This window comes from Aedes albopictus, unplaced genomic scaffold, assembly GCF_035046485.1.
Source record: "Aedes albopictus strain Foshan unplaced genomic scaffold, AalbF5 HiC_scaffold_589, whole genome shotgun sequence".
Lineage (NCBI taxonomy): Eukaryota > Metazoa > Arthropoda > Insecta > Diptera > Culicidae > Aedes > Aedes albopictus.
This window is the reverse complement of record NW_026917408.1, coordinates 2,221-20,434: the sequence shown is the minus strand read 5'-3', so window position 1 is coordinate 20,434 and position 18,214 is coordinate 2,221. Positions and strand designations below refer to the sequence as shown.

Below are 18,214 nucleotides of genomic sequence, written 5' to 3'. Positions count from 1 at the left end.
AGTGACCTTGAAAAACAAAAAATATCGACATTTAGCATCTAGACGAGTGTACGAGCTGTTTTTGAGAATGTGTAACTGTAACACATTTTTTGTGTGGTCTGGAAATTATGCACTTATGAGTAGGGTTTACACATTCTATGTGCTGAGCGGTTTTAGCGTGTAGCCAATGCTGATCATAATAGGTTAAACTGTGCAGTTGTCACAATTTTTCAAAACTGCGTCCAGAAAGCATCAAAAAGTTGACCAAAACTGAAAATAGTGCTGTAATGGTTTATTACGCAACGCAAATCAGTGCTGTAATGAACCATTACAGCACTGTTAATTTGGTGTGGGAAAGTAGGCCTTTTCCTGTTAGATTTGCGTGAGGTAAAACAGCCTATTACGATGAGAAATTGCAAAAAATAATAAAAATGTGAATCGATGGGAGCAGTGTACGCAGAATACGCCACCGCAAGCGAAAAATAGGCAACAAAGAAGGCACGGCAACAACGCTTTGTTTTTTCGTTAGCAGATAATGACAAAATCGCTCCTAAGTTTGTTCACAACAAAAACGGTAGGAATATTTGTCTCGTTCTATTCACATCGTGATTTTCGCATTGTTTTAGAACTGAAACTCGACTCTGAGGTTTGCAAGAGTCTTAATTCGTCCAAATGCTTATGAGTTTGATGATGTGGGTCAAAAATTTCAGCAGAAAAGCCGGAATATCAGCACACGCACGTCAAGTGATGTTTGTTTTATTGCTCTCATCGCCTGACATACGTTTGTTGCGGAGCGCCGTTATTACCAATATGCACCGCTTAGGACAAAGCGTTTGTTTTTCGGCGTGATCCGTTTTTCATACCCTGCACCCTTAAATGAAACAACACAGCGCACGAGTAACTTTCACGCAGCGAGCAAAAAGACAAAAGAATTTTCACGCAGATTTGTGTAACACCGGATCAGCACATTTTTTGTGTTGATCCGGTGTTACACAAATCTGTGTGAAAATTCTTTTGTCTTTTCGGTCGCTGCGTGAAAGTTACTCGTTGCGCTGTGTACATCGAGTTCTGCGTGTGGATGGGAGTGAAGCGGGAGATGCGTGAGCTGATTTCCCGGAGAGCTGAAAACCCGGAAAACTGCAGAAGGGGAAATTTAATCCGGCATAATGGCAACCTTACTCGCGACTCCGTTGGCGTTGGGCGACGCCAGCTCTCCCTCGAAGCTCTGTCTGCTGACGTCGGTCTCTCTTGTGTGTGCCGTTTGTTCGTTTGCTTCGCTCGCGTTCTTTTCCTCCAGCCAGTCGTAATGGCGATTTCGTTGCAGGTGGAAGGTCTGTGAAAGACAAAATCGGAAACAGAAAAATACCAGAGCATTTTGTTTCAGGGAAAAATCCCTACAAATTAAAGTTTAATTTTCAAGAGCGTGCGCTCGCGTGTGTGTAAATTACCTTAGTAATTTAGCGGAATTCCGTCTCAAATCAAAGAAACTACGGTTCGCGACGAGTGTGTTTGCCTTCCGCCTGCAGCATTCGCGTTTCATTATTTTTTCTTCATTCCTCCGGATTGACTGCGTGAGTGACAAAATTTTGGCCACTGCGTGGGGTGTAGAATTGCGATTCGTGACTCGCGACGACGGCGCGAGTGTGTGTACCTACGAGGAGGAAAGAAAATCGCTGCGGAGTGTTGTGTGTGATTCCGTGGGAACGATTTTTCGTTCGATTGGATCGGATCCGATCATCCGGTCGGGGTGTGCAAAAGTAGTGATTGAAGATTTTTGGGTCTTTCCATCGTTGTTCCCTTTTCCGTGCGAGACGAAGAACATACACAGAACCGGATTGGATGCTTTGCGAATGAAGTGCGGTCGTGTGGGATTCCCAACCAAAACTCACCGAGGGGTGCACGCTAGGGTGTCCAAAAAAAATCAATGGTTGAAAATTCGGGAGCTGTCATTTCATTTTTAAAGATTGAGTTTAAATAAGGGCGAATGTAACATGATCGATTTCTCTTCATCGACCTTCTCTTTTATTTTCAAATTAAAGACTAGTGACAAGATGCATTAGATCATTAAATTGTTTTTCCTTACTGATATTCACCATGAATATCATCATTGGCATTTTCTCTAATATAGTCCGTGACATTTACCTTAATATTCGAAAAAGAGCGGTTTTCCGTGACTTAATTTGTCGATCTATATATGTTGAGTTTCATTAAATATCATTAATTGACCACACGGATTGGTATACCGAAGACTTTACCCTTAAGTCATTTTCGAGCTTCTACCTCTTCTGTAGTAATCTGTCGTAAATAAAGGAGAGCAAACGACAAGTTTGATGGCCTTCCACGTTTTATTTGTTCTTCCTCATCAAGTGGATGGAGAAGAGATGCCTGTAGGATATGCAACAGTTTCAACACTAAATAAATTGCTCGCTCTTCATATACATGTGAACATAGGAGATGGATAAATTTGCTGTGCAAGTTAAGGGAAGGATGAAACATGTTCGATGAGATTTGAATTATCTTATGACAACTAAAATGCCGTGTCATTAATTGGCTCAGTAGCATATTTGGAAAAGCACTTGTCTAGCAAATAAGGGTCGTGAGTTCAACTCTCACCTGAGCTGTGGATTTTTTCGGAATTTCACTAATTATCCATCTTTTTCAGTTATGTATATATATATATATGTTGAGTTTCATTAAATATAATAAATATAAGATTTGATAAATATGTTCCTGTTCAGGAAACTACAAGAGCGAATACATTAGGCAGCATAGGTGAGAATTATAAAGAACGCCGGCGTAGGTAAAGTTTAATCGTAGTAGTCATTCAATCAGATTCAAAATGTAAATGCCAGTTTGTTGGTTTGTTTTGGGAAGAATAAACGTGTTCTAAAGAAAATTTGATGGGGTTATTCTTCCTTATATAAATGAAATGAAAATTCAATTATTTGTGGTTTTGTGTGGGAAGTCGAGCTTAAAAAACATCAGGTCACTACACCGTATTCACAAGTTCAGCTTCTAAAATGAGCTGTAGGTGGTTGAATTTAGATATGTCGAAATGACATTTTTAGCACTGAATATCCTTTTTTGGCATTTAGATTTTAAACATTGATTTTTTTTCTGGAACACCCTAGTGCACAATTTCTTGCAAGAGTATTGGTGCGAACAACACGGATTAATCTGATTAGGTCGAAATTTGATTAGTAAACAGCAGCAGCAAACCGCGGATGCAATGCATCAAAGTAAGCGAGGGATTACCAAGAATGTGTAAACTTGTAAATAATCATTGAGAAGAAACTGCTGGAAGAAGATCCGATAACAAGCCTGCTGTGATTGAAGTTTCGTGCACAGAAGATTGAAGATTAAGAAGACGTGTTCTTTGACTAATGTAATCAGAGCCTACTTTTCGACCTCGAAAGTGAACTTTGTCTCCGCGGACTTCGAAGAAGCGTGAAATCGATGTTCATGCTTTTCTGGTGGTGACTTGGCCTCCTTTCTAGCTGACTCCGTGGTGTTCGTGAGTGTGGGCGAAAGACGACCCCCGATGCGGGGATGCGGATTATGATGATGATGATGGTGATGAAACTCCTACTATGATCTTTCAGTTTCCGATTTCGTTGAGCAGTTTCCGAGCTTAGATACCTAGAAACTGGCATTCTGCGCGAGTCTCAGAAGCATCCAGCTGATTTATGCTTATTCATGAGACTATTCGCCCTTGATGAGTTCGAAGAACCTCTTAAAAAGTTTATTTGCATGCTCGGAGGAACAGAAGTTTGATGAAGGTGAATCAAGGAAAAGAGATGCGAATTGTAAGGAATGTCGGTGGAGAGAAAGTTCAATAGTAGGCATCAAGACAGCTGTACTTGGTTGGCTAGTTTTCGCGAAGAATAAACGTGTTCCGGAGAAAAATATGTGTACTTTGAATGTTTAAATGATCGGAGAATATTCGGATCACTAAGCAGCAGGAGAAGTTTGTAGAACCATCTTAGGTCGTTTTCAGCGGATGCGTTCTATTCCAAACTTTGACAGTTAAATAGATCAAATGGAATTTTGCATTTCCACCGGTTCGTTCTAAATTTTATTTTCGGACAATCGATCTAAACAAAATAAAACAATTCTTCGCGTTGTTTCAATTCAATTGTCCCGTTTCAAGTTCATTGACGTATTTGTTTGTTGTCGTGCATCGCCGGTATTTGCTTTCCAACAAGGGTTCGTTCAAATATTACGTAACGCTAATGGGGGAGGGAGGGGGTCTAGAGCTGTGTTACGCTTCATACAAAATTTCAAAAACTTCCATACAAATGCTGTTACGTGGGGGAGGGAGGGGGTCTAAAATTGTAAAAATTTGCGTTACGTAATATTTGAATGAACCCCAACCGGAGTTACCCTAGGAATTTTCTCAAAAGATTTCTTTGGAATTTTAATGAAAATTTCCGCATAAATTCTATGGTCATTGTGTCCAAAAAAAAACCAAAGAAATTCATTGAAGAATTCATTCAATAGATGTTTCTTCCAAAATTTATGAGTAAATTATTAGGAAAAATACGTTTTTAAATATTTTTTATCAATGTTTCCTTCTAGAGTGTCTTCTGGAGTTTCTCCGATAATTTTTCCAAAGGTTTGCCATAAATTGCTTAAGAAGTTTCTCCGAAAATTACTCAAAAAGTTTTTCCCAGAAATCCCTTCTGAAGTTCCTCTCGACATCCAACAACAAGTTGAAGTTCCCTTGGAAATTCTTTCAGGAGTTCTTCCTGGAGTTCTATCAAGAGTACCCCCGAGAATTCCTTTAGAATCTCTTTCACAAATTGCATGGGCTCCTTCAGGAATACCTTAATTTTTTTTTTAAATCCTCCCGAATATTCCTTCTGGAAAGTTTTTTTTTTTTAAGAATTACTTCGAAAATTCCTACAAAAAGGTCCTCTAGCTAATCTTTCGAGAGTTCATCCGAGAGGTTCTCTCAGTTTCCCCTAGGAACTCTGCATAATTCAGACCTTTCCAGGAATGACTAATTATCACTTTTCCTTGGCTGGAATGGTCAATCAATTTTACTCAGCAAGCTCCATTTGATTCCAAGAATTTCTCCAAAAGATTAAAAAGGTTTTAAACCTTCTAGTTCATTCGCCTCTGAAATCCCTCCTGAAGTTTCTTTGGATATCCAAAAAGTTGAATTTCCCTTGATAGTTCGTTCACGAATTTAAAAAAGACGCGGACACCGTCTTCAGCCAGAGGCTGCACAGACTGAATGAAACTTAACACTAGACAAGGGACACACGGAGCATGCACCAGTGGATACGGAGAAGAAACTAGTCTCACGAAAAGTTTCATCGCCCGGAGCGGGAATCGAACCCTCACCCCATAGCATGGTGCGATTAGAAGCTTGGTGACCCTAACCGCACGGCTACGAGGCTTAAAAAGTTTCACCGGACATTCTTTCGAATAATCCTCCAAGAGGTCCATTCGGAATTACTTTCAGAGTTTCTTTGCGAGTATTCATAAAAATACTTTGTCAAAACTCCCACTAAGAAATTAATCGGGAGTTCCTTCAGAAACACCTTTTAGTTTTTTTAAAGAAACTACGAGTATTTATAATTTGCTGAAGAATTGTTTAGAGAAACTCCAGATACTCTAAAAATTTCTTTAAGAAATTAGTAATTTTTTGAAAATTCCTTCGTGAGTTGCTGCGCGAATTTCTTTAAAAGGTTCTCTAGTAAATCCTTCCAAAAGTTCCTCCGAGAGCTTCTGCTAAATTCCTCTACAAATTCTGCATAATTCAGACCTTTCCCAGGAATGACTAATTATCACTTTTCTTTGGCCGGTGTACGAGTGCTCCCAAACTCTATCAGCAAACCAGGTTTTGCTTTTTTTTTTTTGATTTTTTTTTTGATTTGATTTGATTTTGATTTGATTTGATTTGATTCTAAGAACAAAACTATTTCAGAAAGCTGTATAATTGCCTTGTATTTAGGATGACTTTCACTTTTGCTCTCTTACATAATAGTCGCGGTATTCTGTTTCTATCTGGTCATCCGTCGGTCATTGTGGTCTCCCGCGTGGTAGTGTGCAGCAGTTTGTGGCCGCGTAATTGCCTCATCGGCCACAATGAAGCTGTGGCGGGGATTCTCATCGTAACATCCCCCACCCATGAACCTGGGGAGTTTTGCTTCCTCTGTGGAGCCACCATGCTGAGAGCCATCAGGTTCACTGCTCCCTACGATGTCCAGTAGAGCCAGCTTCACCGCAGGTCTTCTGAACACTGCTGATGCTGTGCGTACTAGTGCTTGACGAACTTGTCCATCTCTTCCTGGTACTGTTTTTTTTCTACACGTCCACTGATCTACTGGTAACGTGCTGTTCGTCCAACTATCAAAACGAAATCTCCCACCTTCAGATCCCGTACTTCCGCAAACCATTTGGTACGCCAGAAATCCGACTAGGGCCACAATGCCAGTCTCGCTCAATAAGCGGAAGTACACGATACAGTAGTATGCCGACGCACTGGCATCGACGAAAACGTGGATCTTCAACCTACTTTTGCTACTGCAGAAGGGAGCGGAGAAGTAACCTCGGAGAATTCTTAGTTTGTCCAAAACCGAGTTGATCGTTGCAATCCATCCATTATCGCCATTGTTGAACAAATTGTTCGCTGGTTGAATCGTCCCAGCCTAAACCAGACGCCCACATTCCTTGGATTATGACTTTTCCTTGGATGAGGAAGAATGAAATCAGGCCTAAAGAGCCGAATAGGCCCATGACAATCTTCAGTATTTCATTCAGTATTGTTCATCGTCGAATACGAAGCGCAGATCTTCTCGGAGATGCACCGTATACGTGAAATAGTCCAAATTGGGCATCAATTACATCCCCAACATTGACTCCGTATTCTCTTCCCTCTCCAAAGCCAATTCCTTCACTGTCTCTGCTGATTCTGCGTCAATAGCTGTCAGTACTTCTGCGGAGTTGGATAGGAAGTTTCGAAGCTCATAGCCTCTTCTTGAACGGACGTGTTTAACCTCGTTCACGACTTCTACCGTTTCATGTACGTACCGTTCACATAATGGAGCTTGGTAATGGCGATCGCAGCTCGTGGATATTGCTCGGAGAACTCTTCGGGCGTTGAGGTTCTTAACAAATTGGGCGAAAAATACTGGCGAACAGGTGGAGCCGATCGTCGCAACATCCATAGAGAAGATCTGTGCTTCCTCAGAAGGGCGTTCGCGTCAAAGGAAACATTGAGAGAGCCGATCTTGTTCCCTGATCTGTATTTGATGGAACATCTCTCTGATGTCAGGGCCTTTCAGTAGCATTGAGTTGAAAGAAAGCACTTGTACTGTAACCTTGGCATCCCAGATGAGTCGAACCTTCTGCTTTCTCAGAAGCTGAACCACTCCTAGGGGGAGAAACACATTCAATTTCGTTTGTTGAGCTCGGCGTATGTAGCCGTAGCTCTATGCGCGTAGCCTTTTCGTTCATAGTCGTAGATCTGCTTACGGACGCGTTTTTCTAACGATGGTTCCTTCGCAATCTTCCGTTGCAGACTCATAACATGCCGCAACGAGAAAACCTGGATTGTCCGTTCGCCACAGAGGCCCTGTCTCGAACCTGTCTCCAACCCGTCGTGTCGTCTCCTTGAGTATTCTTTTCGCTCCCTAATCTTCTTCCGAATCCATGGTTTCCCTGTTTTTTGTTATTCCGTCATTCTCCATAGTGAAGTAATCTCGTAGCTGCTCGTTCATAAGATGTTCTTTGCTGGAGGCCTCCGCCATGAGAAAATTTACGACTGCACCTGTAAACAGTATACCCTAGAGGGCACTTCGCTGCAATTAGATCGTTCGGTTCACCTTCGCAAAGTTTCAGCGGTGCGCCGAGGCGAAGGTTGTCCAAACCTATCAGAAGCTTTGGTTGAACGGTTTTATAGCTCTCCATCGGCAGACCTCTGAGGTGTTGAAAACGCTGTGCCAATTCTCTGTAGTTCAATCGTTGGCCGGGTAGGAACATGTAGCTGACGGTCCTGGCGTGACGAAGATCGAGCTTACTGGAGCCACTCTTCTCTGATATTTCCAGGGTTAGAGGTTAGAGTTAGGTTAGGGTTAGAGTCCATGTCGCAAGAGGTAGATTTGGAAATATCAGTGAAGAGTGGCTCCAGTAAGTTCGATCTTCGTCACGCCAGGACCGTCAGCTGCATGTTCCTACTCAGCCAACGAGCCAACTATTGAACTACAGAGAATTGACATAGCGTTTTCCACACCTCAGAGGTCTGCCGATGGAGAGCTATGAAACCGTTCAACCAAAGCTTCTGCATAGGAAGCTCGAAACTCATCGCACTCGTCGCATTGACTTGTTTTTCCATAAAGAGCCGGAAAGTCTCCAAACTAGCTAGCGGTTGTTGAGTCTTGAAGGTAGCAACTTCTCTCCAATGATGATGCAAGAGTTAGTTGACAAGTTCCATGAAAATGGAGTGGGCTGCCTCCAAGAGTTAGCAACCGCTGACTAACTTGAAGACTTTCGGGCTCTTTATGGAAAGGCAAGTCAATGCGGCGAGTGCGGTGAGCTTCGAGCTTCCTATGCAGGAAAAGTCGTACAAGAACTAAAAACAAAGGGAGAGATAGTGCCGGCATTCATGCACATTCGCAAGGTGAAGGTCCAAGCAGTTGAGCTGAATATCGACGAGCGGTGGAAGGCAATTCAAAAGAAGGGCCTTTGCAGAACCTGCCTAAACAGTCACGGGAAATGACCTTGCAAGTCATGACAAGGCTGTGCTTTGGATGGATGTCGTCTGAAGCACCAGATATTACGATGAGGATCCCCGCCGCAGCTTCATTGTGGCCGATGAGGCAATTACGCGTGATCCATCAAAGAACAATGCCACAAACTGCTGCACACTACCACGTGGGAGATCCCAATGACCAACGGATGACCAGATAAAAACAGAATACCGCGACTATTTTGTAAGAGAGCAAGAGTGAAAGTCATCCTACAAGGCAATTAGACAGCTTTCTGAACTAGTTTTGTTCTGCTTCTTAAATGAAATGTAGAAATCGTTATTTTCGAATTTCTCTTAGAGTTTCTTCCGGGATTTTTGCAGAAGTTTTCGGGTGTTTTCCTCAGAGATTTTCGAGGGATTTCACCCACTTTTGGTACAGAAGTTATTCCTGGAATTTACACTAAAGTTCTTCACTGGGTTCTCCACGCATTGCTACCAGAGACCCTAACAAAACTTCTCCCGAAGCTCCTCCTGTAATGACTTCAATAAATTGTCATGAATTTCTCCTAGAATTTCTTCACAAGTTTCTCGATTTATTTTTTGTTAATGTTTCTTGCGGGATTCCTCTTTTCTTAAAGTTTTACGTGAAATTTCTCTCAGATTTTATCCTGGAGCTTCTCTTAGAAGATTCTATCAGATGTTGTTTTTTAAAAGTATAGTTACTTCCGAAACTTGTTGCTGTCATCCTCCTCAGATTTCTCGGGGATTGCTTTCAGTGTTCTTCCCAAAATTTGAATATTGTCCTGGGGTAGCGGGTCATTTGGCATAAAGTCATTTGGCATAGGGTCGTTTGGCATAAGGTTATTGGACATAAATACATTTAGCATAACGGTCATTTGGCATAATCGAAATGCACCTTTGTTATGCCAAGTGTCCATTATGCCAAATGTCTTCATGCCAAGAGGCATTATGCCAAATGACCTTATGCCAAATGACACATACCCTTGTCCCGGTATTCTATTGGAATTTCTTAAATAGTTTTTCTTGGAAGTTTTGCCGAGATTTTACAGAAGTTATTTTCGGAATAGGGAATCGCGCCACTTGGGCGGTGGCTTCTATATTCGTCTGTTTTCCACTACAACTCAGTCAAATTTGAACCAATTGTCACAACTTTTGGAATGTGGTGAGATAGGTATAGTATCTACCCGTGTACAATATTTCAAGTCAATTGGTTCAAAATTGACTGAGTTATAGTGGCAAACAGACGAATATAGAAGCCACCGCCCAAGTGGCGTGATACCCTACTACTGGGATAGCGCAATTCCTTGTAAGAAATTCTCGGAGAAATATCTAAAGGAATTCTGTTGGCATATTTTGAGAAACTTCGAGAATAATTATTAGAGAAACTGGGACGTTTCATAATACGCACGATCGATGTTCATAATGTATACTTATGTCTGACATCCACATATTTCGGTGTCTTGCCATTTGGCCGAATGTCGTTTGGCCGAACGCCGTTTGACCGAAAGCCATTTGGCCAAAATGGTTGTTTGGCCGAATGCCATTTGGCCAAAATGGTCGTTTGGCCGAATGCCATTTGACAGTATTATGATCGAAGGAATTCTGTGGTGAGGACAAATTCCTGATAACATTCTAGCCTCGATTCTAGCTACCAATATGATCATCAGAAGTATTTACTTCTTTCAATCATTCATTTTTCGATCAAACGGCATTCGGCCAAATAGCGTTCGGCCAAATGACCCTTTCGGCCAAATGGCTTTAGGGCAAATGTCGCGAAAACTTATATTTCAGTCATGAGTAAAATTCATAAGGTATTTTGATGCATAATTTACTTTTTATTGAATAATTTACTTCGTTGAGTGTAACCAAGCTTTATGAAAAAGGTATACTGCATGCGATAGACAAAAATCGACAGGAAATATACGAGGCGAGTCCAATCAAGCCTATAGCAATTTAATTGGCGGTGATTATCGATAGCCCTGAAAAAGTGATTAATAGGTGGTCACTATCACGCTACCACCCATTTCAAACTTTTGAAGCAGTGAATTATCATCATCATTATCTAATCATAACCGTCTTTTGTGGTACATTACGAAAAACTGATCATCCAATCGCCGAAAACATACAATCTCAAAACGGCTACAATCGAGCAATAGCAAAAAACACAAGCCCCCTTCTAATGAATTGTGATCCGTTAGCTCTTGCGCGAAACGTTCCGATGTTCCGATCATCGATCGCTTTTTCCCACATCTGGCACACACTCGCGCACACACCAGGAAGTGAAATCGAAAGTGCCCACACCTATCGGCTCATCCTCGTTTCTTTCCCAGCCCCTGAGTTTCGTTCCGGTTCCTAAAGCTAATTCGCCGCAACCAACAACGGCTCGCGTGATTCAAACAAACAAAAAAGTGCCACAATAGGAGGAGGTGACCCCCAAAAAACGTGACAAAGAGAAAATACCTTGAACCACCTCACCGCCCCCCACCCAGCAGCGAACGACCATGCTTCCCACGTACCAGCGAATAGGCGGCACCAGCCAACCGTCGAATCCGCTGCTCGCCGTCCGGCGCTCGTTCCGCTCCAGCGAAAAGTGCCTCATCCTGCTGGTGCTGCTGACGTTCGGTTTCGTGTGCTTCGGCGGGTTCTTCTTCCTGCCGGACAACTTCGGCGCGGACCGGGTGCTCAAAGTGTACAAACAGTTCCAGCGGGCGGGGCCGGAAATTTTCATCCCGCCGCCACCGCCGGCCCACGGGCTGATGGACGGCGACGAAGATCCCCACAAGCAGAACGACCGCGACAAACTGCAGGAGAAGATCCAGAAGGAACTGCCGGACGATTTCCTGGAGAAGCCCGATCTGGACGAATCCCGAACCGGTGGGCCCGAGTTCGATAACGCTCTGGACTCGGGTGTGCCGGGACCGGTTGGAGGAGGGGATGCACCCGGACCGATGGCCGGTGGTCCGGATGGTGTAGTAGCACCACCTCAGATTCTGGAAGAACCGGATGTCCGGGCCGGTGGTGGTTCTTCATCGTCGAAGGGGTCGACGGTGGGTGGTGGCATGTTCCACACCTTCAACTCGTCCGTTGGCGAAGACTCGGATCCGGCGGTGCGCGAGAAGCGGAACAAAGTCAAAGAGGTAAGTGAGCTTTCTTTGTAGGAAATTTTCTCTGTTTGAATATGTTGGAATGGAATTGACACCTCTCGGTAAAAATCTTAGCCTCGTCAATGTGATCGGTCTTGACTCGCAACAATTGAGTCAATATTAAAGTTCTGTGACCGAGTACATACTTCACAGCCCGGGTAAGAATGTATAAGTGAACAATCGGTGTCTTGTACCTACCGACCGAGTAAGGCACACTTGAAATGACGTGGGTTATCTTATCAGCCAAGGGGTTCGTTCGGTTGATAGGTGCTCTAGCGCAGCGCTACGCTCCGGTTGCAAAAGAGTGCGGTTCGCATTTTCGGCAATGATGAATGTTGACTACGTGAAAGGCGTTTGGTTTGGATTCGAGTGACTGAGTTATCGACTGAAGACGACGTGGTTTTCAGCTGAATAACGTGCATTCTTTCCTGACAGGAAGGCACAAGGGCAGGTGAAATTGGCCATAGCTGACGGTGGAGGTACATTTAAGGAATTGCTTTCACTTACAGCTGGGCTAACTTCGTACTACACAGTTGTTGATAAAAAAATGCCTAGCCAGAATGAAACAAATTTGTTGTTTCATGCGGTTTGAAATTTTGGTAGATAATATTGTTTCCTTAATCAATGAAAGGTAGAATAAAACATTGTTATTCACTATGTATACTTTGAAGCACAAAGAGAGTCAAACAAAAAGGTTTCTCCAAAAAACACGACATCTCTGCATTCTTCAATAACTTTGTCATATATGGATATTGTTCACTGAAATTTCGGCAGGTTTCCTTGCTACTGGATAACGATTGTGTCATAGTTGCTATTAAAATAAATGCACAGGCCTGGTAGCGAGTCACTATTTAGTGGCTTGGTCACTATTTTCGTGTAAGTCACTTTAGTGACTTTAAACTATTTTCAGGACTTTTCAACTAAAGTCACTTTTTTTGTTAAAAAGTCACTATTTTCAACTATTTTCAATGTCCTGAAATCTAGTCAGTGAGTAAAATACGAGTTGATATTGAAAATAATGAAAATGAAGCTGGACACAATAAAATGTCTAGTACGTAGGTCTGTTGTCTAATTCACCAATCAAATTTGTACAAAGACTGACTTTGATTATTAGTGTTGTGTTTTTTTGCATATGATTCATGTGACTCCACTTTAAACTGAAATGTGTGATGGAATCCTCGACAACAACAAACAATCATTGTTTTTTTTTAACTGCTGGTAAATTTAATTAAGCATTTTTAGAATTCTTGCTGAAATTCTTGGCGGAGTTCGTGTTGAAATTTTCAGTCAGCATTTGAAAACCTTGTGTTGCTGCAATATATATGTACTTATTTCTGAATTTCTTGCAAGATCTTCCGTATGATATTCTGGAGCAGTACCTGGAAGAAATTCTGGCAGCGTGAGTCTGATAACATTCTTTGAGGAATGTCTGACAAATGCAATCCTGAAAAACAGTGGTTTAATCATTTAAGAATACCTGGAATATTTTTTTACAACACATACTTATAAAATGTTTTCTTTAAAATACCCAAACAAAGAATAACTCTGCCTTCGAAAAATATTCGTTGGTCTTTCAGTATGCTTTTGTAGAAGTAATGAATGATTTATAACAAAACTTTTTGAGAAATATTCAAGATGATATTTCCCAAAAATCTTGACTATTTATTTTTCACAGACAAATTTAAATAACAGAAACTGTTTCTGATGTTTTACTTTTATTCTGACAGATCATACATTTATGAAGGTTATTGAAAACGATAGCTAATAACACTAGTTCCATGAAAAAGAAGAAAATAAATACATCGAAAATCCTGATGAAGGAGAAAATATAACTATTCAATTGAACCTGAGACTATCCAACCTGAGCTTTCCAAATTTTCAGATAATCTAGTCATCAAAAAGCCCAACTACTTCTCCCGTAATGCGACGAAGAATCCACCAGGAAGTGAATGAACAAGCCTGTAAATATTTTGAGAATTTCATCATAGACTCTTAAAATATGAGACATTTAAAAGAAATTTAAAATTTTGTTACAAGTTCATCTAACATTGCTTTCCCTCCCCCTGGATATTCAATCTTGACGCGATGGGAGGGCTTAACCCATTAGCACTTTAGTGCCAGTTTATTCACCACCGCTTGGACTTTGAGCTAGATATATCTGGTTTACGAGTTGAGCGCAAGTGAAGGAATCGGCCGTAAGTGCTAATGGGAACCAAAGGAGTATCCGTTGTGCATTTATCACAAGTTCAAGACAAGTTATAGTTCAGCTTGCATATACCTAATCTTTGCATTCATTGAATTTTCTCAAATTTAACAATAATTGTTAAATTTAACGTAACGCAAGAGTGGGTAGGGGAGGCCTCTGCGTTACACTCATCATTCATTACTTGAAATGGAAAGTACACAGGACAGGGGACGCTAGGATAAGTTGACTTACAGCCTTACAGATTAGATTCATTACAATTAGAAAATTATGGACTGATTAGGTAAAGATAAAACTGTTGATTATAGGAGTTTATATTTGTATTTCTTATTTTTATGGTTTTTGTGAATTTATAAAAGTTGACAAATAATCATTATCATTTTTATTTTTGACAAAAATCAGTTGACTGAACTTTTTTGTTTTTATATCTTAGATGGTATTATTTCATTGATCAAAAAAAGCAGGAATTTAGTTAGGACTTAGGACGGTTGACAATGTTAAGGGTTACGATGGATATAATATTACTTTGGACTGAGATGATCACAGATATGCAGAAGACGACTAGCGAAATTAGGAACACAATTTGATACATTATTGACTATATTTTGACAAATAGGGTTTGACAAATTTCTTTACAATATCGAATGGAAGCTCAAAAAGTGTTATCTAACACTAATATGAGAGTTATTTGGGGATGATGCTGGTGCTGTCAATGACTAACATCGGTTATTGACACTATTGGTAATCAGCTTGAAATAATTTTCAGAATGTATTATAAAATAATTGAGGATATTATCTGAATATTGTTTGGGGAAGCTGTCAGAAAAACTAGTTGCCCATATCGGTTAAAAACGGTAGCTCTGGTAGCTGTCTTCGAATAATTTTCAGAAATATCAAATGTTTAAAATTAGCTACGACACATTTTTTTTTCGTTTTGCTCTTTGTTCATTTCTTAAGAATAGTACTCTGAAGGCGTTAACATAGACATAGACACCCTTTTTTTTATCTCTGAATGTTGTCCAGTGACCTCGGAGATTTTCGATTATTGAAATATTGTTCAATTATCAAATCATCTTTGGAGCTTCCATTCGATCAAAACACTAGTGCGATGGGAAAAGTTAAAAACAATATTTTTAAAAACTACTACGACCCAATGCTAATTACTACACACTTTGCTCAAGTTGACGACATCGTCTAGTCCATCGTGAGTATTGGTCCTAGTAGGGGGAAAGTTGGGAAAGGGTCCAGGCTTTGCTATCAGCTGTCCTGCAGCTCCACCTGGTCACTCTTCAAAAAAAAAAAAAAAAAGTTCATCTAACATTGCTTTGGATATTCAGAATGATCGTTAGTTTTTCCCCTGTAATTTTTCAGACATTTTCGAAGGAGGTACGCCGAGAAATACTCCAAGACTGCCACCAAAATTGCCGTATTCCTTACTATTATTGGTTTCCACAAATTATTTTTTTAAATTTTGAAGTGATTCTTGCAAAATTATTCAAAAAATCATACTTGAGAAATTTTCTCACTCATTTTCTATGCATATGTTTTCGTCATAAATTTCGCCAAAAAATCATCCAACGAGTTTTCATAAGAAATTCCTCATTCGAAGCATCGCCTTTCCCTAGGGCACAAACTAAGAAAGTTGTAATATTTTTATTTTCATTCTTGGAAATTTTAGCAAACATCCCTCTAAGAAATTCCTCTGAAATCAGTCCACAACCACAAGTACGAAGAAAATACCCGCAATTATGTTCATAGAAATCTATTCAGAAACTCGTTCAATAAACCTCTGAGCGTTTCTTCTTAAATTCCTCAGATAAAATCGCCAAGAATGTATTTACCAATCAGGGTTTAGCCAAAAAATCACTCAATGACATCCGTTTAACTTCTTCTGAAAACTTCATCAATAATTTTCTAAGAAATTCCATCAATGTGTCCCAAAAAGTTTCTGCTGGTACCGACCTAAGAGTTAATGTGGTCAACACGTCTACTAGTTCATCAGCCTCTTGGCTATCTGGATCAATCTAGTTCTGCATAATATATGCTAGAAAATTGAATATACATGCGATTTTGTACATTTTTTTTTGGAATAAGCGTGAAAGTTTTCTTAAGAAAATGTTCATTATGCGTTACTCCAGAATTTTCTGAATAAAGTTCGTCCAATAATTCTTAGTCACTAATGTTTTTTGTGTGCTAAAAGTCACTATTTATTTAGTCACTTTTTTTCTATCTGTATGTCACTATGTGGTCACTATTTTTGAGAAATTGGTCACTAAATTAACTATTTCGAGCATCATGTTTTGCTACCAGCCCTGTAAATGCAAGTAATCCAACATATTCCAGGTGTTTGTCATGATTCAAAAATCATTACGTGTCCTGGATTTCTTTTAAATTATTTTTAGACAAATATTCAGTGATCCTTTGGACGCTCCTAGTGCCCTGGTGCCAAAAATGGTCAATCTTGCTATGTAGCATATGCAATGTTCTTCTGTTCTTCAGTAATTTCCTTTCTTAGAGAAAATCTCCCAGGATGTTTTTTTTTTTAGAATCTTCGTTATAGATTTTTTTTCTAGAATTCATTGAATTAATTTATCAATTCCTATAGAAATTCAGAAAAGATTATAGAAAATTTTGGAGGAATTCTCAAGTTATTTTTCCCAAAATCATGTAAACTAGTATTTATAATATTTTCTCAATTGCTAAGCATTTTTTAAATCATAGTGCAATTCTGAATGATGGTTGGTTTTCCCTGGAAGATTTTTTTTGCTTTCTGAATGATTTTTTGAGGACTCTAGAAACATGAAACGTGAGTTGTTTATGGGACATTTTCTGAAAACAAAAATATATCTGTAGGAAGTAGAGGTAGGTATAAGATAATAACAATTATAATAAAACTGATTCAACAATTCTTTACAATGACTACAACGAATGCAGATTTCAAAGAAAGAGTTTCATAAAGATTTGAACAACCTTGAATATTTCAACGGTACAGAACAATGAATGCCTACTAGTCTTTGAAGAATATTACTAAATATGCTTTATTATGTATCATCATTCAGTGTAGCAGGCTAGGATTGCAAGTGTAGATATAAAGTTGTGCCCTCCATGAAAGATTGGACGACCAAAATTATGACAAAACTGTCATGGAGTGACCCTTGAGAGTTAAGAGGTTCATGGATCCTATTTCGTTGTTCAACGTTACTATCTAAAACGAAATCACCCCATGTTACAGTGGTTGTTTTTATCAACTGTGCTCCATAGCAGTAAGGATGACCTATAATATCCCAAAAATATATAACAATGCTTATTGTTCCTCGGACTACTTTGGTAAATACAGTTGATTATGTAACACTACTTAACGTAGTCGCAAAAACTATTATCACATGTGTAGACCTGAAGCTATGGTCTCCGGAGTAGTTTGGTTGATCTGGAATATCTCAAAAGTATTTTGAAATGACTCATGAAATACCAGGAAGATTACATATTACAGTAGGATATGTAATGTTATAGTTCATTGTGAAAATAACTACTGTTACTGTCAAGAGCTAAATTTCAGGACAGTTTGGACGACCCCAAATGTCCCAATAGTTTATAATAATATCTAGTGGACTTCAGGTTGGTCCAGTAACCGCGATTGATTACACAACGTTACACAGTATAGACCACCTCACGGCGAAATTCTATCTCTTTCGCTCTTTTAGAGAGTTTGAAAACAACAGGACCAGTACCTGTCAAATTTGACAGGTGTTGGTCCTGTTGTTTTCTAATTTCCTGTAAGAGCGAAAGAGAGCAATTTCTTATTGACGTCACCGTGCAATGGAGTATAGCAGATATGGCTACTGTTACGAGTGTTTTGAACTCCAAGATAGTTTGGCTGACCTGGAATATTCCCATAGTGCCTCTAAATGACATTTTCGACTACAAGAGCTTCACGTATCCCACGAGATTGTGAACAGCGGTAATGCTATTATTTATGGCAAAACACTTAAAATTACTCTTGTAGATTCGAAGGACTTTATTATATGAGAGTTTAGACAACCCTAAATGTCCCAAAGGTTTATAATAATTTCTAGTAGACTTCAGGTTGGTTCAGTAACCGTGATTGATTATGCAAAGTTACTCAGTATAACAGATATGACTACTGTTACGAGTGTAGATCTGAAGTGCTGA

General features: G+C 39.9%; 1 protein-coding gene across 9 annotated transcripts; it reads left to right on the top strand.

Annotated features, from left to right (window-relative positions):
- Nucleotides 1-1,260: 1,260 nt before the first annotated feature.
- Nucleotides 1,261-17,716, top strand: LOC115257082 (mannosyl-oligosaccharide alpha-1,2-mannosidase IA). Of its 9 annotated transcripts, none has more exons than XM_062843852.1 (2): nt 1,261-1,550; nt 11,191-17,716. In XM_062843852.1, exon 2 carries the CDS (start codon nt 11,200-11,202, stop codon nt 11,854-11,856), a length of 657 nt encoding a protein of 218 aa, XP_062699836.1. In that variant the 5' UTR covers nt 1,261-1,550; nt 11,191-11,199; the 3' UTR covers nt 11,857-17,716. The 9 variants fall into 9 exon arrangements, with proteins under 9 accessions (XP_062699836.1, XP_062699828.1, XP_062699835.1 ...); XM_062843844.1 differs by having other exon boundaries at nt 1,262-1,550; nt 11,029-17,716; XM_062843851.1 differs by having other exon boundaries at nt 1,292-1,310; nt 11,029-17,716.
- Nucleotides 17,717-18,214: the final 498 nt, after the last annotated feature.

Coding starts and splice junctions, on each gene's coding strand:
- LOC115257082 (XM_062843852.1), top strand. CDS start 11,200: ATGCTTCCCACGTACCAGCGAATAGGCGGCACCAGCCAACCGTCGAAT.